Source organism: Sapajus apella, unplaced genomic scaffold (assembly GCF_009761245.1).
Source record: "Sapajus apella isolate SASKATOON/1434 unplaced genomic scaffold, GSC_monkey_1.0 scaffold1, whole genome shotgun sequence".
Classification (NCBI taxonomy): domain Eukaryota; kingdom Metazoa; phylum Chordata; class Mammalia; order Primates; family Cebidae; genus Sapajus; species Sapajus apella.
This window is the reverse complement of record NW_022436941.1, coordinates 64,423,929-64,443,950: the sequence shown is the minus strand read 5'-3', so window position 1 is coordinate 64,443,950 and position 20,022 is coordinate 64,423,929. Positions and strand designations below refer to the sequence as shown.

The 20,022-nt window shown below is 37.1% G+C and overlaps 1 protein-coding gene across 6 annotated transcripts in view; it reads left to right on the top strand.

Moving 5' to 3' along the window:
- The window catches only part of POLK (DNA polymerase kappa), a 66,224-nt gene extending 54,959 nt beyond the window's left edge, over positions 1–11,265 (top strand). For 5 of the 6 annotated variants that reach the window (XM_032278092.1, XM_032278064.1, XM_032278083.1 and 2 more), the window contains 5 exons: positions 885–981; positions 5,300–5,471; positions 7,624–8,577; positions 9,150–9,192; positions 9,337–11,265. In XM_032278092.1, coding sequence (XP_032133983.1) covers positions 885–981; positions 5,300–5,471; positions 7,624–8,577; positions 9,150–9,192; positions 9,337–9,421 — 1,351 coding nt within the window. In that variant the 3' untranslated portion in view covers positions 9,422–11,265. The remainder of the gene's footprint in view (positions 1–884; positions 982–5,299; positions 5,472–7,623; positions 8,578–9,149; positions 9,193–9,336) is intronic. The other variant, XM_032278075.1, reaches the window with a different exon arrangement.
- The last annotated feature ends 8,757 nt before the right edge of the window (positions 11,266–20,022 follow it).

Here is a 20,022-nt window from a genome sequence, read left to right as displayed (position 1 = left end):
TTATGTTAATATCACCTATCAACTTTCTTCAGTACTCTTTTGCAAATGAATTCAAAATATCTATATTTAATCTTATCAGCCTCTATTTTCTTTTCTTTTCTTTTTTTTTTTTTTTTTTTTTGAGACGGAGTTTCGCTCTTGTTACCCAGGCTGGAGTGCAATGGCACAATCTCGGCTCACCGCAACCTCCGCCTCCCAGGTTCAGGCAATTCTCCTGCCTCAGCCTCCTGAGTCGCTAGGATTACAGGCATGTACCACCATGCCCAGCTAATTTTTTGTATTTTTAGTAGAGACAGGGTTTCACCATGTTGACCAGGATGGTCTCGATCTGTTGACCTCGTGATCCACCCGCCTCGGCCTCCCACAGTGCTGGGATTACAGGCTTGAGCCACCACGCCCGGCCCAGCCTCTATTTTCAACTGTCTATTAAATAACTCTGCCTAGGCTTCATGGGTCAACCCTTTAAATCTACTTAAAGATGTTTCTCATCCAGAAAATCTATGTGCAGTAATTGGAATCATATTCTCATTTGGACTTTCTTAAGATAATCTTCTGTAACAAAGTATATATATATATATATATATATATATATATGCCCTAATCTGTTTTAAGTTCTGGAGGTGTTACCATTATCTGTTGGTAAGTTTAATTATCTTTTTTGTGATATAATAGAGCAAGAGCATAAAATTGTTCCTTTGCTAATCATGCAATATTTATATAGATCTTAGATATTTTTACTTAATTAAATCTTAGTTCATTTGAAAACTTTATTTTGTACTGCAGAAAATATAACTTAATGCTAGCCACATAAACATGCATACCATTTCCAAACTATCCTGAATTGTGGTTTACTTTGTGCATCAAAATCTTTCTTGTCTTTCTAGGACTTTCAGTGAGATAAATAAAGCAGAAGAACAATACAGCCTATGCCAAGAACTTTGCAGTGAACTTGCTCAAGATCTACAGAAAGAAGGACTTAAGGTGCTTTATTTTGATATGGTGTCCTTAGTTTTTAAGTTTTTTAATAATGCTACCTTAAAGCTAGAGTTAAATTACACATTTCTTAATGATGACTACAAATTAATAAATGTCAGAATAGTGTATTCCTATCCCCAGCAGTCAGACAAATTCAATTCTGACCCATATCTGAAGTCTGTGATGAGGTGATTCTATGAAGAAGCAACTTACGAGGATAGAGTGGTTCAGTATAATTCAGAGGACTTTACTCCTGTACCTCAGGAGTATATTTGAATAAGTTCAAAACCAGAGTTACACTGGCATTAGAGAATAAAGCAAAAGAAAGCGTTTCCCAAGAATTGTATTCACATATTACGAATGTCTTTCCAATCATCCTTTAATGTTTTTCTTACTTAGACAATGATCTTCTAAAATAGGCGTTTTGTTTCAAGGCTATAATCCAGGTTGCTTAACACAAGACAACAAAAGCCCGTAAGGCTTTGAACTTGCTATTTTATAATCTTCAGTCACAATAATTTATATTTAGTGTATTCCCAATACTCTTAAACCATAGGTAGAGTCAGTGCAAAGTGTAATAAAAAAGCATTTTAAAATTGCTACACAGATACACATATATGGTTGGATAGAAGAAATAAGACCTGGTGTTTAATAGATCAGTAAGATGACTATAGTGTACAATATTCTATTTTACATATCAGAATAGCTAGAAGGGAATAATTTGAATGTTTCCAGCATTAAAAAGATACAAATATTTAAGGTGATAGATATCCCAAGTACACTTATTTGATCTTTATGAAGATCAAAACTATGAGGTACATGTGATAATTTACTGTGTTCATACTATGCATCAGTAAAAAATTTGTTTAAAAAATTATGACAGGCCGGGCGTGGTGGCTCAAGCCTGTAATCCCAGCACTTTGGGAGGCCGAGGCGGGTGGATCACGAGGTCAAGAGATCGAGACCATCCTGGTCAACATGGTGAAACCCTGTCTCTACTAAAAATACAAAAAATTAGCTGGGCATGGTGGTACATGCCTGTAATCCTAGCGACTCAGGAGGCTGAGGCAGGAGAATTGCCTGAACCTGGGAGGCGGAGGTTGCGGTGAGCCGAGATTGTGCCATTGCACTCCAGCCTGGGTAACAAGAGCGAAACTCCGTCTCAAAAAAAAAAAAAAAAATTATGACAAAGAATGGGATATCTGATGAGTATTTTTCTCATAATCCTTCTCTATCATACCTTGAGTTTAAGAATTTTCTTTTTAAAAAAATATTTAAATGTTTAATTTTATGATAATTTTAGATTTCCAAGAAAGTCACAACAAATAATAGAATTTCAGCATACTCCTCATCCAGTTTTCTCCATTATTAATGTATTACCAGAGTACAGTTGTCAAAAGTAAGAAACTGACATTAGTATATTGCCAATTATTAACTCAGCCCCAGACTTTATTAGGAGTTTACTTATTTTTCCATTAATGTCCTCTTTGCATTCCACAGTTCAATCCAGGGGACTATGTTGCATTTAGCTGTCATGTGTCTCCAGTTTTCTGGTCTGCGATAGTTTCGTAGTCTTTCTTTCTTCTTCATGACCTTGACAGTCTTGGGTAGTATTATACAGATATTCTGCAGAATGTCCCCCAATCTTGTTTTTTTTAATCTGATGATTTTTTCATGATTAGATCAAGGTTATGGATTTTTAGAATACCACAAAGAGAAAGTTCCCTTTTCATAACATCCTATCATGGGGTATATGATAGCCACATGATATCATGGATGATATTAACCTTCAACACTTAGTGTTTACTAGGCTTCTCTGCTGTGAAGTTAGTGTTTTTCCCTTTTGAAGTAAGTTAGTAAATGTAATCTACCCTCTGATGAGAGAGAATAGGAATTAACTTCCTTCTCCAGGGGATACTAAAATATACATAACATAAAATTTACCATTTTAAGTGTATCGTTCATATTGTTGTATAACCATCACCACCACCCATCTCTAGAACTGTTTCATTGTCTTCACTGAAACTTTGCACTCATAAAACACTTAACTGTAGGCGGAGGATGGCAGATCACCTGAGGTCGGGAGTTCGAGACCAGCCTGACCAACATAGAGAAACTCCGTCTCTGCTAAAAACACAAAATTAGCCAGGTGTGGTGGCACCTGCCTGTAATCCCAGCTACTCAGGAAGCTGAGGCAAGAGAATCGCTTGAACTCAGGAGACAGAGGTTGTGGTGAGCCAAGATCTCCCCGTTGCACTCCAGCCTGGGCAACAAAGAGTGAAACTTCATTTCAAAACAAAACAAAACAACAGAAGAAAAACAAACTTAAATATAAAGGGAATTCTTATATGTAAATTGTTTGGCATAGTATCTGACAATATAGAAGGCACATAATAAGTATGAGCTATTCTTAAGTCCTTTTCAATGAGACACTTTGAGAAAGAATTTTTTTTCCTTCCTTTGTGTGAATCAACCTCCAAAAGAGATTCTGTAAAAATGAAAGTGACCTGCCAGGCACGGTGGCTCACGTCTGTAATTCCAGCACTTTGAGAGGGTGAGGCAGGCAGATCATGAGGTCAACAGATTGAGACCATCCTGGTCAACATGGTGAAATCCTGTCTCTACTAAAAAATACAAAAATTAGCTGGGCATGATGGCGCACACCTGTAGTCCCAGCTACTCGGGAGGCTGAGGCAGGAGAATCACTTCAACCTGGGAGGCGGAGATTGTAGTGAGCTGAGATCGTGCCACTGCACTGCAGACTGGCAATAGAGTGAGACTCTGTCAAATGAATGAATGAATGAATGAATGTGATCATTTAACCTTGCCCTTAATGTAAATGTCTTTTATAAAAATTTGTTAGGGGGCAAGGCACGTTGCCTCATACCTGTAATCCCAGCACTTTGGGAGGCTGAGGTGAGTGGATCACAAGAGATTGAGAGTTCGAGACCAGACTGGCCAACATGGTGAAACCCTGTATCTACTAAAAATATAAAAAATTAGAACAAACAACAACAACAACAATACCACCACACACACACACACACACACACACACACACACACACACAAAGAAAAAAATAAAAAATAAAATTATTGCATTTTTACAGTATAATAAAAAAAAATCTGTGAGAGGGTGTAGTGGGGAGCACCTGGTCAAGGCCAGGGCCTGGTCCTGGTCTTCTGTAGAGTGACGTCAGCCTCCCTGGCTGGCTTGCTGCAATCCGGAATCTGGATTTGCCTCTCACCAGAATCCCCACTCATCTTCCACTTTGCTGAAGTGCATGGGTCAGCTTGGTGCTGATGTGCGTGATGGTATGTGCAGGGTGTGCACCTGTAATCCTAGCTACTCGGGAGGCTGAGGCAGGAGAACTGCTTGAACCTGGGAGGCAGAGGTTGCAGTGAGCCGAGATCACTCCACTGGACTCCAACCTGGGCTACACAGTGAGACTCTAACATAAAAAATAAACAAAAAAAAAATTCAGTTGGGAAGGGGAATAATAATTACTGGCTAAAATGGGATTTTAAGTCAAGCATAGTGGCTCATGCCTGTAATCCCAGCACATTGGGAAGCTGAGGCAGGAGGATTCCTTGAGCCCAGGAGTTCAAGACCAACCTGGACAACATAGTGAAATCACGTCTCTACAAAAAATTTTAAAAATTAGCTGGGCATAGTGGCATGAGCGTGTACTCCTAGCTACTTGGGAGGCTGAGGCAGGAGGATAGCACAAGCCTGGGAGACTGAAGCTGCAGTGAGCCATGATCATGCCACTGTACTCCAGCCTGGGCAATAGAGTGAGACCACCATCTGAAAACTAAAATGGGATTTCAGCTTATGTTTGGAAAGGGGAGTAAAAATTGTTAGCTAAAATGGTATTTTAATTATAATAGTTTTTATCACCATGTTTTATAAATAATTGGTTATACTTCATATTCTTGTGTCTGTAAACCTTTCTGAATTTTTCTAACAAGACTTTTTTCTAGAAGTTAGGACATCATATAAAATAATGTATTCTGGTGGGTGCAGTAGCTCATGCCTGTAATTCCAACACTTTGGGAGGCCAGGATCCCTGGAGGCCAGGAATTTGAGACTAGCCTAGGTAACATAGTGAGATTCTCTCTACCAAAAATTAAAAAATTAGCCAGGTATGGTGGCATGCACTTGTAATCTTAGCTATCAAGAGGCTGAGGCAAGAGGATCACCTGAGCCCAGAAGTTGAAGGCTGTAGTGAGCTACAGCTGTGCCAGCACACTCCAGCATGGACAACAGAGAGAGACCTTATCTTATAAATAAATAAATAAATAACGTATTGTATATGTTATAGGGTAGAACTGTTACCATTAAGTTGAAGAATGTGAATTTTGAAGTAAAAACTCGTGCATCTACAGTTTCATCTGTTGTTTCTACTGCAGAAGAAATATTTGCCATTGCTAAGGAGTTGCTAAAAACAGAAATTGATGCTGATTTTCCACATCCTTTAAGATTAAGACTTATGGGTATGACTTTTTATTTTTGTTTTCCCTTAAATCTGCTAGATTTTCCCAAATAATCAACTATGGGAATACAGGTGGCCCCCAGCTTAACAGTGGTTCAACTTACTGATTTTTCAACTTTGCAGTGGTGGGAAAGCTGTATGTTGTTTTCAGTATACTCTCAACTTACAATGTGGTCATTGTGGTTATGTCCAATTAACCCATCATAAATTGAAAGTATTCTGAGTTTACTTATTATGTTTTCAATTTACAATGGGTTTATCTGGATACAATCCGATTTTAAGTCAAAGAGCACCTGTATTCTCACTTTCATTTTATTTCTTAAACCTGTTTAGGAAGTTTTTTCTTTGCTGCTGCCATTTATCTTAATTATTAGATCCTGATTTGAGAAGCCATGATCATTAGTTTAATTCCAGTAAGTGCCAATTAAAGTTGTTCTTTTCCTTATTAATGAAATTCTGAAGTCCAGGTATGTTTCAAAATTCAAAACTTTTCATATTTTAGAAAGCAAATTCAGTGCATGTATATTATGTAACAGTTCTTTGTGGATCTGGGGCAACACCGCCTGTTTAAACACATTAATATTTCTGTAGCAAAACAAAATATTCAGAGACTGTAAAGATTCTAGTCTCTCGTTAATTTAGTCATTAGTTATCACTTGTTTACAGTTTTCAGAACTTTTTGGATTTCGGAATTACAGATAAAGGATTGTGATGAATGAAATCACATCTCCAGCCATTGCATGGTAAAAACTAACAAGCCATGTTTCCAAAGTGAACTGGGTCAAAGTATGTATATGGATCAGCACTCCAAATGCCTACTTTACTAGTAGGAGCGGGTCACTAGCCATACTTTCATATAAGAAAGATACCACACACACTTAACTGAATAAAATGTTAATTAAAAGAGCCGGGCTGGAAGCAGTGGCTCACTCCTATAATCCCAGCACTTTGGGAGGCTAAGGTGGGTGGATTGCCTGAGGTAAGGAGTTCGAGACCACCCTGGCCAACATAGTGAAACCCTGTCTCGACTAAAAATACAAAAAATTATCTGGATGTCGTGGTGGGCACCTGTAATCCCAGCTACTCGGGAGGCTGAGGCAGGACAATTGCTTGAACTCATGAGGCAGAGGTTGCAGTGAGCCAAGATCACGCTATTGCACTCCAGCCTGGGCAACAAGAGCAAAACTCCTTCTCAAAAAAAAAAAAAGCCAAAGAGCAGATGTCTATAGAAGCTTAATTCATACTTGCCAAAACTTGGAAGCAAGCAAGATGTCCTTCAGTAGGTGAAAGGATAAATAAACTGTGGTACATACAGACAGTGGAATAATATTCAGCACATTAATGAATTATCAAGTCATGAAAAGACATGAATGAAACTTAACTGCCTATTGTTAAGTAAAAGAAGCCAATCTCAAAAAGCTAAATACTGTATGATTCCAACTATATGAGATTCTGGAAAAAGGAAATATAAATACAGTAAAAAATAATTGATTATCAGGAGTTAGGAGGGAAGGAAGGGATTAATAGGCAAAACACTGGAATTTTTAGGGCAATGAAATGATTCTGTATGATTCTATAATGACACACGTCATTATAAATTTGTCCAGGCACACAGAATGTACACCAAGGGTGAACCCTATGTAAGCTATGGACTTTGAGTGACAATGTTGTGGCAATGTAGGTTTGTAGATTGTAACAAATGTACCATTCTGGTACCACATGTTGATAGTTGGGGTGGAAGGGTGTACATGTGTAGGGGAAGGGGCTCTATGGGAACTCATTGTACCTTCTGCTTAATTTTTCTGTGAATTTAAAATTCCTCTAAAAAATAAAGTTTATTGGAAGAAAAAAAAGTTAAAGAGTCTGTATAGTTGACTCCAGTTAGTTACATAGTATTTAATGGTATTATGTGTCATATATGAATTAAAGTCCTACATCATCCTGCTAACTCTAAATAGTTAATATTTAATGGGGGGTATTCTTTTATAAAGGAAAGTAAATTTTCACTCATGATACCAGCTTTGAAATGTTACTTATTGTTTCTCTCTAGCCAACTTTTTGTATATGTCATAGCATGAGACAAAATGTTTTTATGCATTGTGAGTGAATTGGCTTTGTTGAATTTGAATTTGATTGTGATTGATTTAATTTAGGTGTTCGGATATCTAGTTTTCCCAGTGAAGAAGACAGGAAACACCAACAAAGGAGCATTATTGGCTTTTTACAGGCTGGAAACCAAACCCCATCAGCCAATGGGTGTATACTAGAGAAAACTAACAAAGATAAGTTTGCAAAACCTCTAGAAGTGTCTCCTAAGAAGAGTTTCTTTGATAAAAAACGATCAGAAAGGAAATGGAGCCACCAGGATACATTTAAATGTGAAACCATGAATGAACAAAGTTTACAGACATCACAACTATTCCCAGTTTTAAAGAAGATGAATGAGAATTTGGAAATATCAGAGAATTCAGAAAATTGTCAGATACTTACCTGTCCTGTTTGCTTTAGGGCACAAGGATACATCAGTCTGGAAGCCTTTAATAAACATGTAGATGCATGTCTTGATGGACCTTCAATCAGTGAAAACTCTAAAATGTTCTCATGTTCACATGTTTCTGCAACCAAAGTTAACAAGAAAGAAAATGTTTCTTCTTCTTCACTTTATGAGAAGCAAGATGATGAAGCCCATCCAAAAAATAAAGAAATATCTTCAGTAGATTGTGTAGATTTAGTAGATACTATAGATAACTCATCTAAAGCAAAAAGCATAGATGCTTTAAGTAATAAACATAGCAAGGAAGAATGTTCTAGTCTCCCAAGCAAGTCTTTTAATATTGAACACTGTCATCAGAATTCTTGTACTGTTTCATTGGAAAATGAAGATGTTGGATTATTAAGTAGACAAGAATCCTGCCAGCCTTATTTATGTAAAGTGGTAACAGGCCAAGCTCTAGTTTGTCCTGTTTGTAACGTAGAACAAAAGACTTCAGATCTAACCCTGTTCAATGTGCATGTGGATGTTTGCTTAAATAAAAGTGTTATCCAAGAACTAAGAAGGGATAAAGTTAACCCAGTTAATCAACCCAAAGAAAACTCCAGAAATACTGGTGAGTATGTAGTCATTTTAAGCTACATGGTTTTCTAGGAATAAGTTTTATTAAAATTAATGAGATTGTTGTTAAATCTGAAACACACACTATTAAAATGGGTAGTTTGTGTATGCTGCTATTTAGGAAAATGTTAGTTACCTTGCCATAGTTTAGAATTAACTCAAGCCTATAGATTGTGAATCTTGGGAAAACTTTGGTTTGATCTTGATTTAGTACAGAATGAACTCAAAGGTTGAAAGAGTTGAGTGATCTAATCAAAAAAGAAATTCCTTCAGAGAACATCTGTGAAGGCACAGTGGTAAATTAACTATAATTGCATAACAAGAAAGCCTCTTTAACTTGGTAATGTTGAGTCTACCCAAATTTCACCAATAAAATTAAGTGTAATGCTAATAAAACTAGTAAATTACAAAGAAACTATAGTTTTTGGTGTTTACATATGAACTATATAGTACCAAGGAAGTTATTAGCTTTAATCAATTAGTTTTAACTTTTTAAATTTTTATACAACTTTTAAATTATTTCATGTTATTCATTATGGAATTTCTTGACTTTTCTTTCCTTTAAAGGTAACTCAAGTGGAGTACAGAAGACTGTAACAAGAACAAAAAGGTATGGCTAATTTGAGCCTTAATAAAGCTGGCTACAATATGAAAATTCAATTATTTTATAAATTATTAAGTAATCAATATTAAAAATGAATTATTTTCTAGAATCTCTTCCTGCATTTTAATTGTGTATTCCTTTTCATTCTAGGCCAGGATTGATGACAAAGTACTCAACATCAAAGAAAATAAAACCAAGCAATCCCAAACTTACCCTTGATACATTTTTTAAGTAAACATTGAACATTTGATCATTAATTTTTAATTGAAACTTGTTATTTTATAATCAATGAATTTGTTCTTCCTGATTTTAAGTTTGCAGATTTATTTAGTAAAGGCAAGTGCAATAATCCTTCCTCAGATGACATTTGCTTTTCTAAGAATTTGGAATATATACGAATTCTTTATATCTTTTTTATAACCATGAGAATTTACTTCTGTTTTACATCAGTTGGAAATTAATCCTATTAAGAGATCATTTTTAAAAAGGAAATTAGGAATTAGATCAGAAGGTGATTTTTAAAATTATTTTTATACTGATTAGAAAAACAGATTTGTAAGGGCTGTCAAAGATTCATGCAAACCTATATTATCCTAAGGATTTTTTTAGCACTTAACTACTTTGTTGGCATTGATCCTAGTATCTTTAGCTACCTCATGAGCATTCATAATTAAAATTTATCTTAAGTTCTATGAAGAGTATTAACATAACTAGCATAAGTGATTTTCTTACCTTCAGGAAAATAATATCATAGTATTATCTGTGTTAAAATGGTTTTTGCTTAAAATATAATTTTTAATTTGGCTTTTCTTATTTAAAATTCTGTTATGAATAAACACTTGAATCACTTTTTAAAATATTTAGGCCAAGATGATTCAAAGTAGTTTTATTTTAATACAGGACTTTTAAATGACAGTATTTCATTTCCTGTCAGTTATGTTGGTACTTTCTACAAATCTATAAAGAAGAATGAATTGTATAGTCATTTTATTATAGTCTTCAAGAGAAAATGTGTAATTCAAAAGATTAATGTATATTAAGACACATTAAGTATCTTAGTTACATTACTATCAACATTTTTATTAATAGTTGTGAAAGAAGACAGCTTAATAGTAGTTAGCTTAAGTAGTTTCTTAACATACTTTTGTGCTATCAATGAATTCTTCTCAAAAAATAATTATTTAGACTGGCCACGGTGGCTCATACCTGTAATCCCAGCACTTTGGGAGGGGAAGGCGGGCAGATTATTTGACGGGTCAGGAGTTCCAGACTAGCCTGGCCAATATGGTAAGACCCCGTCTCTACTAAAAATATTAAAAAAAAAAAAAAAATTTAGCCAGGCTTGGTGGCACCTGCCTGTAACCCCAGCTACTTAGATGGCTGAGGCAGGAGAACCATTTGAACCTGGGAGATCCAGGCTGCAGTCAGCCAAGATCTTGCCACTGCACTCTAGCCCGGATGTGACAGAGTAAGACTCTGTCTCAAAAATCATAATAATAATAGTTATTATTTAATTGCAACATGAAGTTGGAAGTCATTTTCTGTTACATCTTTAAGGAACTGAATCTTCTGTTCTCTTATATTTTTGTTTTCTCTCCCCTTGCTTTTCATAGCTTATTAACTAAATATATATTTATATAATATGTAAATATATATTTTATATATTATAATATTTTAGGAATAGCTTAATTAAGAACACGCAGACTTTGGCAAAGTGGTAACTTGACTTTTAATTACTAGATTGTTTAAAGTAAGCTTAATGCCTGTTAGCATGCCAATTCAATCCCATGACTGATGTTATTATACACTATGACAAATACAAAGTTGTAGTGTTATGGTTCTTGATCATGTGATTTACTTACGTAAATTCTGTACAAATTTAAGTTCAATGAAAACTGATTTAAGGTACTGAAAGGTAAATAGTACTATATTCAGTTCTTTTTTGTCTTGCCTTGTTTATTTTTATTATTTTCAATATTAGAATAAATGCTAAATTATTTTCATTTAAGGATTTATTTAGTTGAATGTCATCATTTAGTAATATTTAATAATCATTTGAAATAAAATTTAGAACTTTAATTGATGTGAGATGCTTTTCTTACTTTTCTACTCTTCCTCCCTCTTACACCTTCACTTTTGCTTTCTCTGCCCAGAATTTTCATCACATTCTTACTACCTATTTTGTCCATTTTCTTTTTATTATAATTTTGATTTGGGGCATTCGAAGAAAATAACAGCAAAACCACAAGGACCCGTAATAAGCATGCATAATCTTACCTACTTGGTGAACCTAATATAAACCTAATCATAAAGAACTACCATATTTGCAATATATGTAACTGGTGAAAAACTAGTATCTGGAATATATAAATGATTCCTATGAATCAGTAAGAAAAAGGCAGTCAATAGAAATTTGGACAAAAGACTTTATATGGCATTTCAAGTGAAAGGAAATCCAAATCACCAAGAAACTTGAAAATATTCCCAGCCATATTAATATTTGGGAAGTAAAAAATAAAACTACAAGGAGATATCATTACATCCTTACCCTATTTACAAAAATGAAATGATCTAATGATACTAAGTTTTGGTGATGTCAACTTTTATATTGAAAACAATCACTGTGGAAAAGTTTGTCCTTTAATAAATTTAAAGATAAACATGCTCAAAGCCCAACAATTGCACTCTGAGTATACATCTTTGCAGTTTATCTTTCATTACCGTTATTTTTTTTCCCTGCTAGGACCCTAACTAATATAATGCCTTGGGAAAACTACTGAACATGTACCCTGGGAAGCATGTACAAGAAAGTTCTTCCCAGTCAGGAAGATGCCTCAAAAATTTTTTTCTTAATGTTCATAGTAGCACTGCAATAGCCAAAAGTTGGAAATGAAACAAATATTCAGCAGTGGTAGAATGGTTAAATTCTACTGTGGCATTTATATTAAAACAATAGAATTCTACACAGCGGTGAAAATGAAGGAAATAGCTAATCACAACGTAGATGAGTATCACAGACATATTGTGGAGCAAAAGAAGCAAATTAAAGAAGGATGCCATCAACATAATTCCACTTGTATAAAGTTTAAAACAGTAAAAACTGAACAACTACATTGTTTCAAGGATATATATATTTATGTATATGAGATAAAACTATAAAGAAAAGCAAGTGTTTTGCTGTCCTCAGAACCAGAATAATGATTTCCTCTGTGGAGAGGTAAGGTAATTTGATTGGGGAGTGGCACCTGGTGATTCTGGGATGCTGGCAATGTTCCATTTCTTGCCTTGGGTGGTGAGTGCATGGATGTTTACTTTTAAAATACTCTCTATACATATATATTTTACATATTCTTGTTCATATGTGACCTTTATCGTCATAAAAATAAAAAAGGGCAAAAACTGCTTTCATTAAGATAATATTTTCCTCCATCTCTGCAGGCTAGCTAGTTTCAATCGAGAAAAAAAACACATGTCTCTCTTCTAGTACCTTGCTGAACACAGCAAGAAAGAACCATCCCATGACAAATTTTTAGTTTTTCTCCTAACATTTCCCCTAATGCTACAGCCTGAATCAGCATTTGGTTTACTTTCCAAAGACAGCTGTTGACAGTTTGACCAAATGTTTTGTTACCACTTGTGATGGTTAATGTGAGTGTCAACTTGATTGGATTAAAGGATGCAGAAGATTGCTCCTGGGTGTGTCTGTGAGGGTGTTGCCAAAGGAGATTAACATTTCAATCAGTGGGCTCAAGAGGCAGATCCACCCTCCATCTAGTTTGGCATCATCTAATCAGCTGCAAGCACAGCTAGGATAAAAGCATGCCAAAGAACGTGGAAGGACTATACTGGCTAAGTCTTCTGGCCTCCATCTTTCTCCTGTGCTGGATGTTTTCTGCCCTCGAACGTCAGACTCCAGGTTCTTCTTCAGCTTTTGGACTCTTGGACTAACACCAGTGATTTGCCAGGGACTATCAGGCCTTTGAAGGCTGCACTGTTGGCTTCCCTAATTTTGAGGTTTGGGGATTTAGACTGGCTTCCTGGCTCCTTAGCTTGCAGATAGCCTAGTGTGGGACTTCACCTTGTGATTGTGTGAGTCAGTTGTCCTAAGAAAGTCACCCTCATATTTATATCTATCCTATTAGTTCTGTTCCTCTAGAGGACCCTAATATACCACCAAACAAGTCACCAGTTTTCCAGCCTGTGATATTTGCATCCCCACTCCCTAAAGTCTTCTCTCCAACCCTAAGGCAATTATATTAGGTTTTGTTATTTGCAGTACCCTATTTATGTATCAGTTCAGTCACAAGCTTCCTGGTGCCTCTTCCTCATTGAGTCACATGGGGACATGCTTCATTCTCCCAGAAATGTGTGACCAGCTTCCCTGGTTGACAATATTTAAAATAAAGCACTTCTGGTGGAGTGAATTGAATTTATACATACTTCTTATAATGCTACTTTTCCTACTATCACATAAGATTGAGGAAAGGTGTGTAGCTCCATATTTCAGGGACAATGTAAAGACTGATATTAAAAAAGAGACGTTTGAATTACATTGAAGAGAGGGTTATACACATATAATATTGCAAAATATTGTCAACCAGGGAAGCTCAACGAATCCTTGGTCCCATGGTTTTACTGGTAGTCACATAGACATGCATCACCCATGTGACTGACCTTACCTATTCAATCTCAAGACCCCCAGAGATGTAATAATACCTAATGGCTCAGGGCTTCAGCCATTCAAAAACAGACATTCACCATGAGTCATACTGTTAGCATGAACTATCTCATCAAACTAACAAAATGCAGCCCAAGACCTCAGGCATACTAGAGAACATTATCATCAAACCGGAAATCCCAAGGGCCAGGTCATTTCCCAGGAGCTAGTCAAGGGCCAGTACCAGTGTGCGTGTGGACGCAGGTCACACTGAGTGCTGGATTAGGTGTTATGTAATATGCTGAGGCAGTCACCTCAGTGGAAAAATGTAAAGACCGAAATGAATTTTAAGCTAATATGAAATCAGAGAATGTTGTAATAAATAAATGCCTTAAGAGTTTAAAAAAAGGCCGGGTGCGGTGGAGGCCAAGGCGGGTGGATCACGAGGTCAAGAGATCGAGACCATCCTGGTCAACATGGTGAAACCCCGTCTCTACTAAAAATACAAAAAATTAGCTGGGCATGGTGGCGCGTGCCTGTAATCCCAGCGACTCAGGAGGCTGGGGCAGGAGAATTGCCTGAACCCGGGAGGCGGAGGTTGCGGTGAGCCGAGATCGCGCCATTGCACTCCAGCCTGGGTAACAAGAGCGACACTCCGTCTCAAAAAAAAAAAAAAAAAGTTAAAAAAAAAAAACACCTCTCATTGAAAAGTGCAGTGCTTGAGTAACCTGAGGCTGCTGGCTTAACCCTTTACTGCACACTTACAAAATGTTAATTTATTAGAATTATATTCAAATAAAATGTGAAAAAGATCTTTTAGAGTAACTTTGGCCTGCCTCACTTGACTAATGCAGAGACACTTCAAATTTGTAACATGTTTAAGGGATCTTAAGGAGGATGGGCTATGCGTTTGGAATATATGCATATTAGAGTATAAAACAACAAATGACATAGGCCTAATAATTGTTTGCGTGTGTATAACCCTCTCTTCAATGTAATTCAAACGTCTCTTTTAATATCAGTCTTTACATTGTCCCTGAAATATAGAGCTACACACCTTTCCTCAATCTTATGTGATAGTAGGAAAAGTAGCATTATAAGAAGTATTTATGAATTTAATTCACTCCACCAGAAGTGCTTTATTTTAAAGTTGGTATGGGATTTGTGGTATCCACAAGGTCAGTGTCCCCACTGAAGAAGTGACCTTCTAGAGTAAGAAGTTTCAGCATCAACAAGGGTAATAGAAGCCATATAACAGAATTTAAGAGGGAACTTTGTGCTAAGAAAATGTAGACAGTGGTATAGGCATTTATGTAAGAAGGCTCTAAGTGAAAGGCAAGAGAGATGTAGCAATTAATAGGAGACACTTTTTCTGCCCTCATTAAAAACTGTATTTCTTTACTACTCCTTACATTTTAACTCATCCTGCTTATATCCACTGCTACTTCTGCCAAGTATCTGTTATCGAATTCTGTCTACTCTTGTAGGGCCTCTTGAAAATACCTATTTCTGTCCATTTCTCTTGTCAAATCCTTATCAGTTGTCTAAACTCTGACCTTCCAACTGATTTGTCAGTTTTCCCTGCTCTAAACCATCTTACGCATTTTTTACAGATTAGCTATAAACAACATGAGGGTGCTATTATGCTATTCCCATAATAGCACTCTCATATCAAAAAAAAAAAAAAAGGCAATTTTCAAAAGCTCTCAAGTCTCTCCAAGATTAGCAGTGGAATGGGTAGGAAAAAGGAGTGATTTTTAATGTTTGATTATTTCTGAGGTGTATATACTCCTACCATGACAGATTTCAAGTTATGTGATGTCAACCAGTTCACAAAATTCCCGAAACTTTAACAGCTCTTGCAAGCCAGTACAAGCTAACTCCTATATATCACTGTCCATAATACACTCTAAACACTGGCTTGGCAATCAGGGTTTCCTGAACAGACCAAGCTATTTCTCCTTTCTGGCATCTGTGCCAGGAGTGCTCCACTGCTCCCTCTGCCCAGAATATGCTTCCTGAATGCCCGTTTTCTCTCTCCTACGTACACAATCACTCATCTTTCAACTCAACTCAAGGCCCACTTTCAGAAAATGGTTCCTTGCCCTCTGGAAAAACTGATGAGTCACTATTTTGTGCTCCTGTTTCTCTACAAAGACCCTGAAACATTCGTTGCATGGTTCCTGATGTTGGTTTCTCCCTACCGGATTGTAGACCCCAAGAGATCCTGGGCTATCTTTCACTTATCTCTGAATTCCAAGTATGAAGTGTATGGCCTGGCACACAGTAAATATTAAGAGTCATTTGTTTACACACAAATGAATAAACAGTATGTGTCCAAGGGTGTTTACTATTGTTCTTCTCTGGGAAGACAGAATGGTGGCTAAGTGGCTGCACTCAAACCAGGTCCTAAGGAGTGGACATTTCAGAAAGAAACAATTGCATTTCTTTCCCTTTATTAAATAATGCCTATCTTTATACATGTTTTATTATTATACTGTGTCCTTTTGGAGTGGCTTGGAAGTATCTGGAAGAAGGCTTAAAATATGACTATTAACCTGGAGCTAAAAAAAACTTTTTTGAAAAAAAAAAAAAACTATTTTTTGAGGAAATATTCCATTTAAAAAATCATACCTGGTGTAGCTAGTGCTGAACTGTTGTTTTTAGAGAAAAGGTCTTGCTGTCATCCAGGCTGGAATGCAGTATCATGATCATAACTCACTGCAGCCTGGAACTCTTGGTCTCACACGGTCCTCTCATCTCAGCCTCCCAAGTAGCTGGGACTGCAGGCTGTTGCCACGATGCCCAGCTAATTTTTTTATAGAGATAGGATCTTGCTATGTGGCCTAGATTGTTCTTGAACTTCTGGCTTCAAGCAATCCTCCTTCCTCAGCCTCCCAAAGCTTTGGGATTACAGGCGTGAGCCACCACGCCTGGCCCTGGTACTGAATTTTCTTTGAAGTAATGTTCCATTTTGAAAAGCAGCAATATATTTGAACACACTTCGTGTTGGTAGGATTTTAGTGAACTTCACAGAGAGGTGATGTTTATTTCCCTGGAGCAAAAACTGTTCTTTCATTGTATAATTAAGGACTAATCACTTTTGCTTTGTGATACATAGCTGAATTAAGAAAAACTCAAATGACATTATGGTGAGTATTGGAAACACGATTCCATTTATTAAGCAAACCATAATATTGAACTGTTCCCCTTACCAGTATGAGGTAATTGCGACACTCTTATTTTGTAACTGCTGCTGTGTACAGAATGCTCAGGGAGATAAAAGATAATTGAGAGACAAATGGCACTAACCCTTTTCTTCTAAGTTCAGTTTCTAAAGTGTAGTATTATTTCAAACTCGTTCCTGTATACACACACACACATACTACCTCTGCTAACCACATGGCTATCATTCAGTTCTGTCTACTCTTGTAGGACCTCTTGAAAACACTTCTTTCCATTTCTTTTATCAGGTTCTTAACAGTTGTCTAATATCTGGCCTTCTAACTCATAGCTTAACTTTTGCTAGTTTCTTTCCCTGCTCTAGATCATCTTGTGCATTTTTACAGACAATACTTTCCTAATATCACTCATACTGTTGGGTGTATGTGGAGAGAGGGAGAAAGAGATTCCCTAAATTGGAGACAAAAAGGGGGAAAAAAGGTGGGTCAGTTCTGGAATCAAATCTACTTTTATGAAGGCTCAAAAGTTTTTTCTCTCCTAGAATATGCTAAACTTCAAATGTGACCTCTGAAACCGTCTCAAGTGTGAGATGCGCCAAGGTTTTTTGTTTTTTACTAGCAGTTCTGGGCAGAGATTCTGATTGTCCTTCAACATTCTACTTTTCGGTTATATTATTAGAATTTTAGCTAGGCACATGATCACCCAGAATAGACTACTGTATTTCATCAATTCTTTATTTTATAAACCACTAAGAAATAATACCTAAGATAGGGAGTCTAATAGGTTACCACTGCATAAATATGGGACACCAAAGTTTCTACCTTAAGAGCAAGGGTAAAGAAGAAGGGAGCAAAGCAACTTGGCATGCTCAACCTTGGCACTGGTTGGAAGGAGGAACTGCCAGTGAGAATTTAAACCACAAACCGGTACACATGTAGGCTTGTAATCTGAATTCATACAAATGGTATGATCCTAAAGAGCTCGAGCAGAAAATGTAATTAAAGTATTGTCCCTAGTGACTGACAGAAGCATATGCAAATCCTCTCTGGCAGAACTCAACTTCAGGGAGACAATTTAGTATCTCAATTAAAGAGATGTGATAATATGAAAAGTGGGTGTTACAGAATTGATGACTACAGTGTATCTCCCATCCTTCCAGCTCACACCCTCCCATCTAGGGTTAGCCATGTGACTGAGTTTTGACTAATGGAATATAAAAGGAAGTACTGGCCAGGTGTGATGACTCATGCCTGTAATCTCAGCACTTTGGAAGCCCAAGGTGGTGGATCACCTGAGGTCAGGAGTTCAAGACCAGCCTGGCCAAGAAGGCGAAACCCTGTCTCTACTAAGTAAATACAAAAAGTCACTGGGCATAGTGGCACACACCTGTGATCCCAGCTACTAAGGAGGCTGAGGCAAGAAAATCACTTGAATAGGGCAGGTGGAGGTTGCAGTGAGCTAAGATTGCGCCACTGCACTCCAGCCTGGGTGACAAAGCGAAAACTTATCTCAAAAAAAACAGAAGTACTATGTGTGGTTGCTTCTGGGAACCTTCCTTTCTGGCAGCTGTAAAGGAAAGTTTGAGGTTACGGGTGGTGTTCTGTTACAATAAATAATATTTTGTCATGTTTGTTTTTTCATTGATAAGGAAACATTGTTTTGAATTTAATGCCTCTTTGCCTCTTCTTTCTATTTCTCTGTTCCATCCTGCTGCCTGGAAGCAGAAGCTACCATTTACACCTGAGCATAAGGGTTGCACATGTGGATGGCGGGGTAGAGGGCTGCAGGGGCTGATTCCTGGGGGCTTTGTAAAACAGACATCCTATCAGCACTGGCCTGCACACTTTCAGACTTTCACAAGAAACAAACAAAAACTTTGTTTAAGCCATAGTTATTTGGGTTTTCCTATTAATTATAGCTAAATCCTAGCTGATATAGGACATAAAGATTATTAAGACATGTTTGTCCTAAAAAAAATGGAGAGCCAATCCAGGAAGTTTCCATTCAGTTAGGGAGGGCTATAATCAGTGAATATACAAAGTGGGAATCTAGAGAGAAATCATCTGGTAGAGGAGGACAACGAGAAATCTAGGAAGATGTTTTTTTAAAAATATGGAATCCTTGAACAGGACCTGGATTTAAAGGTTTACTTTAGAATTGAACGTATTTGTTTAGTCTAGACCTTCCTTTAGGGGAGAAACTAAAGCTTTCAGGACTTGAAGACAAGTTACTGTTCACATGGCTAAATTGCATTACATATTTATTTGACAAGTACTTATTGCAAGTCTGGTACTGTTTTAGCCACTGGAGATGCAATAAGAAACTTTTTTTTTTTTTTTTTGAGACAGAGCCTTGCTCTGTCACCAAGTTTGGAGTGCAGTGACATGATGATCACAGCTCACTGCAGCCTTGACCTCCTTGGCTCAGGCCATCCTTCCATCTCATCTTCCCAAGTAGCTAAGACTACAGGTGTGCACCACCACTCCTAGCTAATTTTTAAATTTTTTTGTGGAGATGGGAGTCTACGTTGCCCAAGTTGCTCTTGAACTCCCTTCCTCAAGCCATCCTCCCACCTTGGCCTCTCAAATTGCTGGGCTAACAAGCATGAGCCATCATGCCTGGCCAACAAACTTTTAAAAATCACTGTATTCATGAAGTTTACATTCTAGTTGGGGAAACAGGCACTAAACAGACATTTCAGTGGTAAGTGCTAAAAGGAAAGAGATAGCAGTGTAAGGGAATGGGACATGAAGGTAGGGGAGGCTTTTAGAATAGGATGATCTGGGAAGTCTCTTCTGGGCAAGTGACATTTAACCTGAAACATTAATGATACGAAGGATCAAACTATTCAAAAAATTTGGAAGTGAAGGTGGGGGAGAGAGGTTCTAGGCAAAGGGAAATAGAAGCTGGATGGCTTCAACCAGGAAACACTGGATGAAGGATGGAGAATTGTAGGGCCCAAGATCATAGAGATGAGTAGGGCCAGATCATGTGAG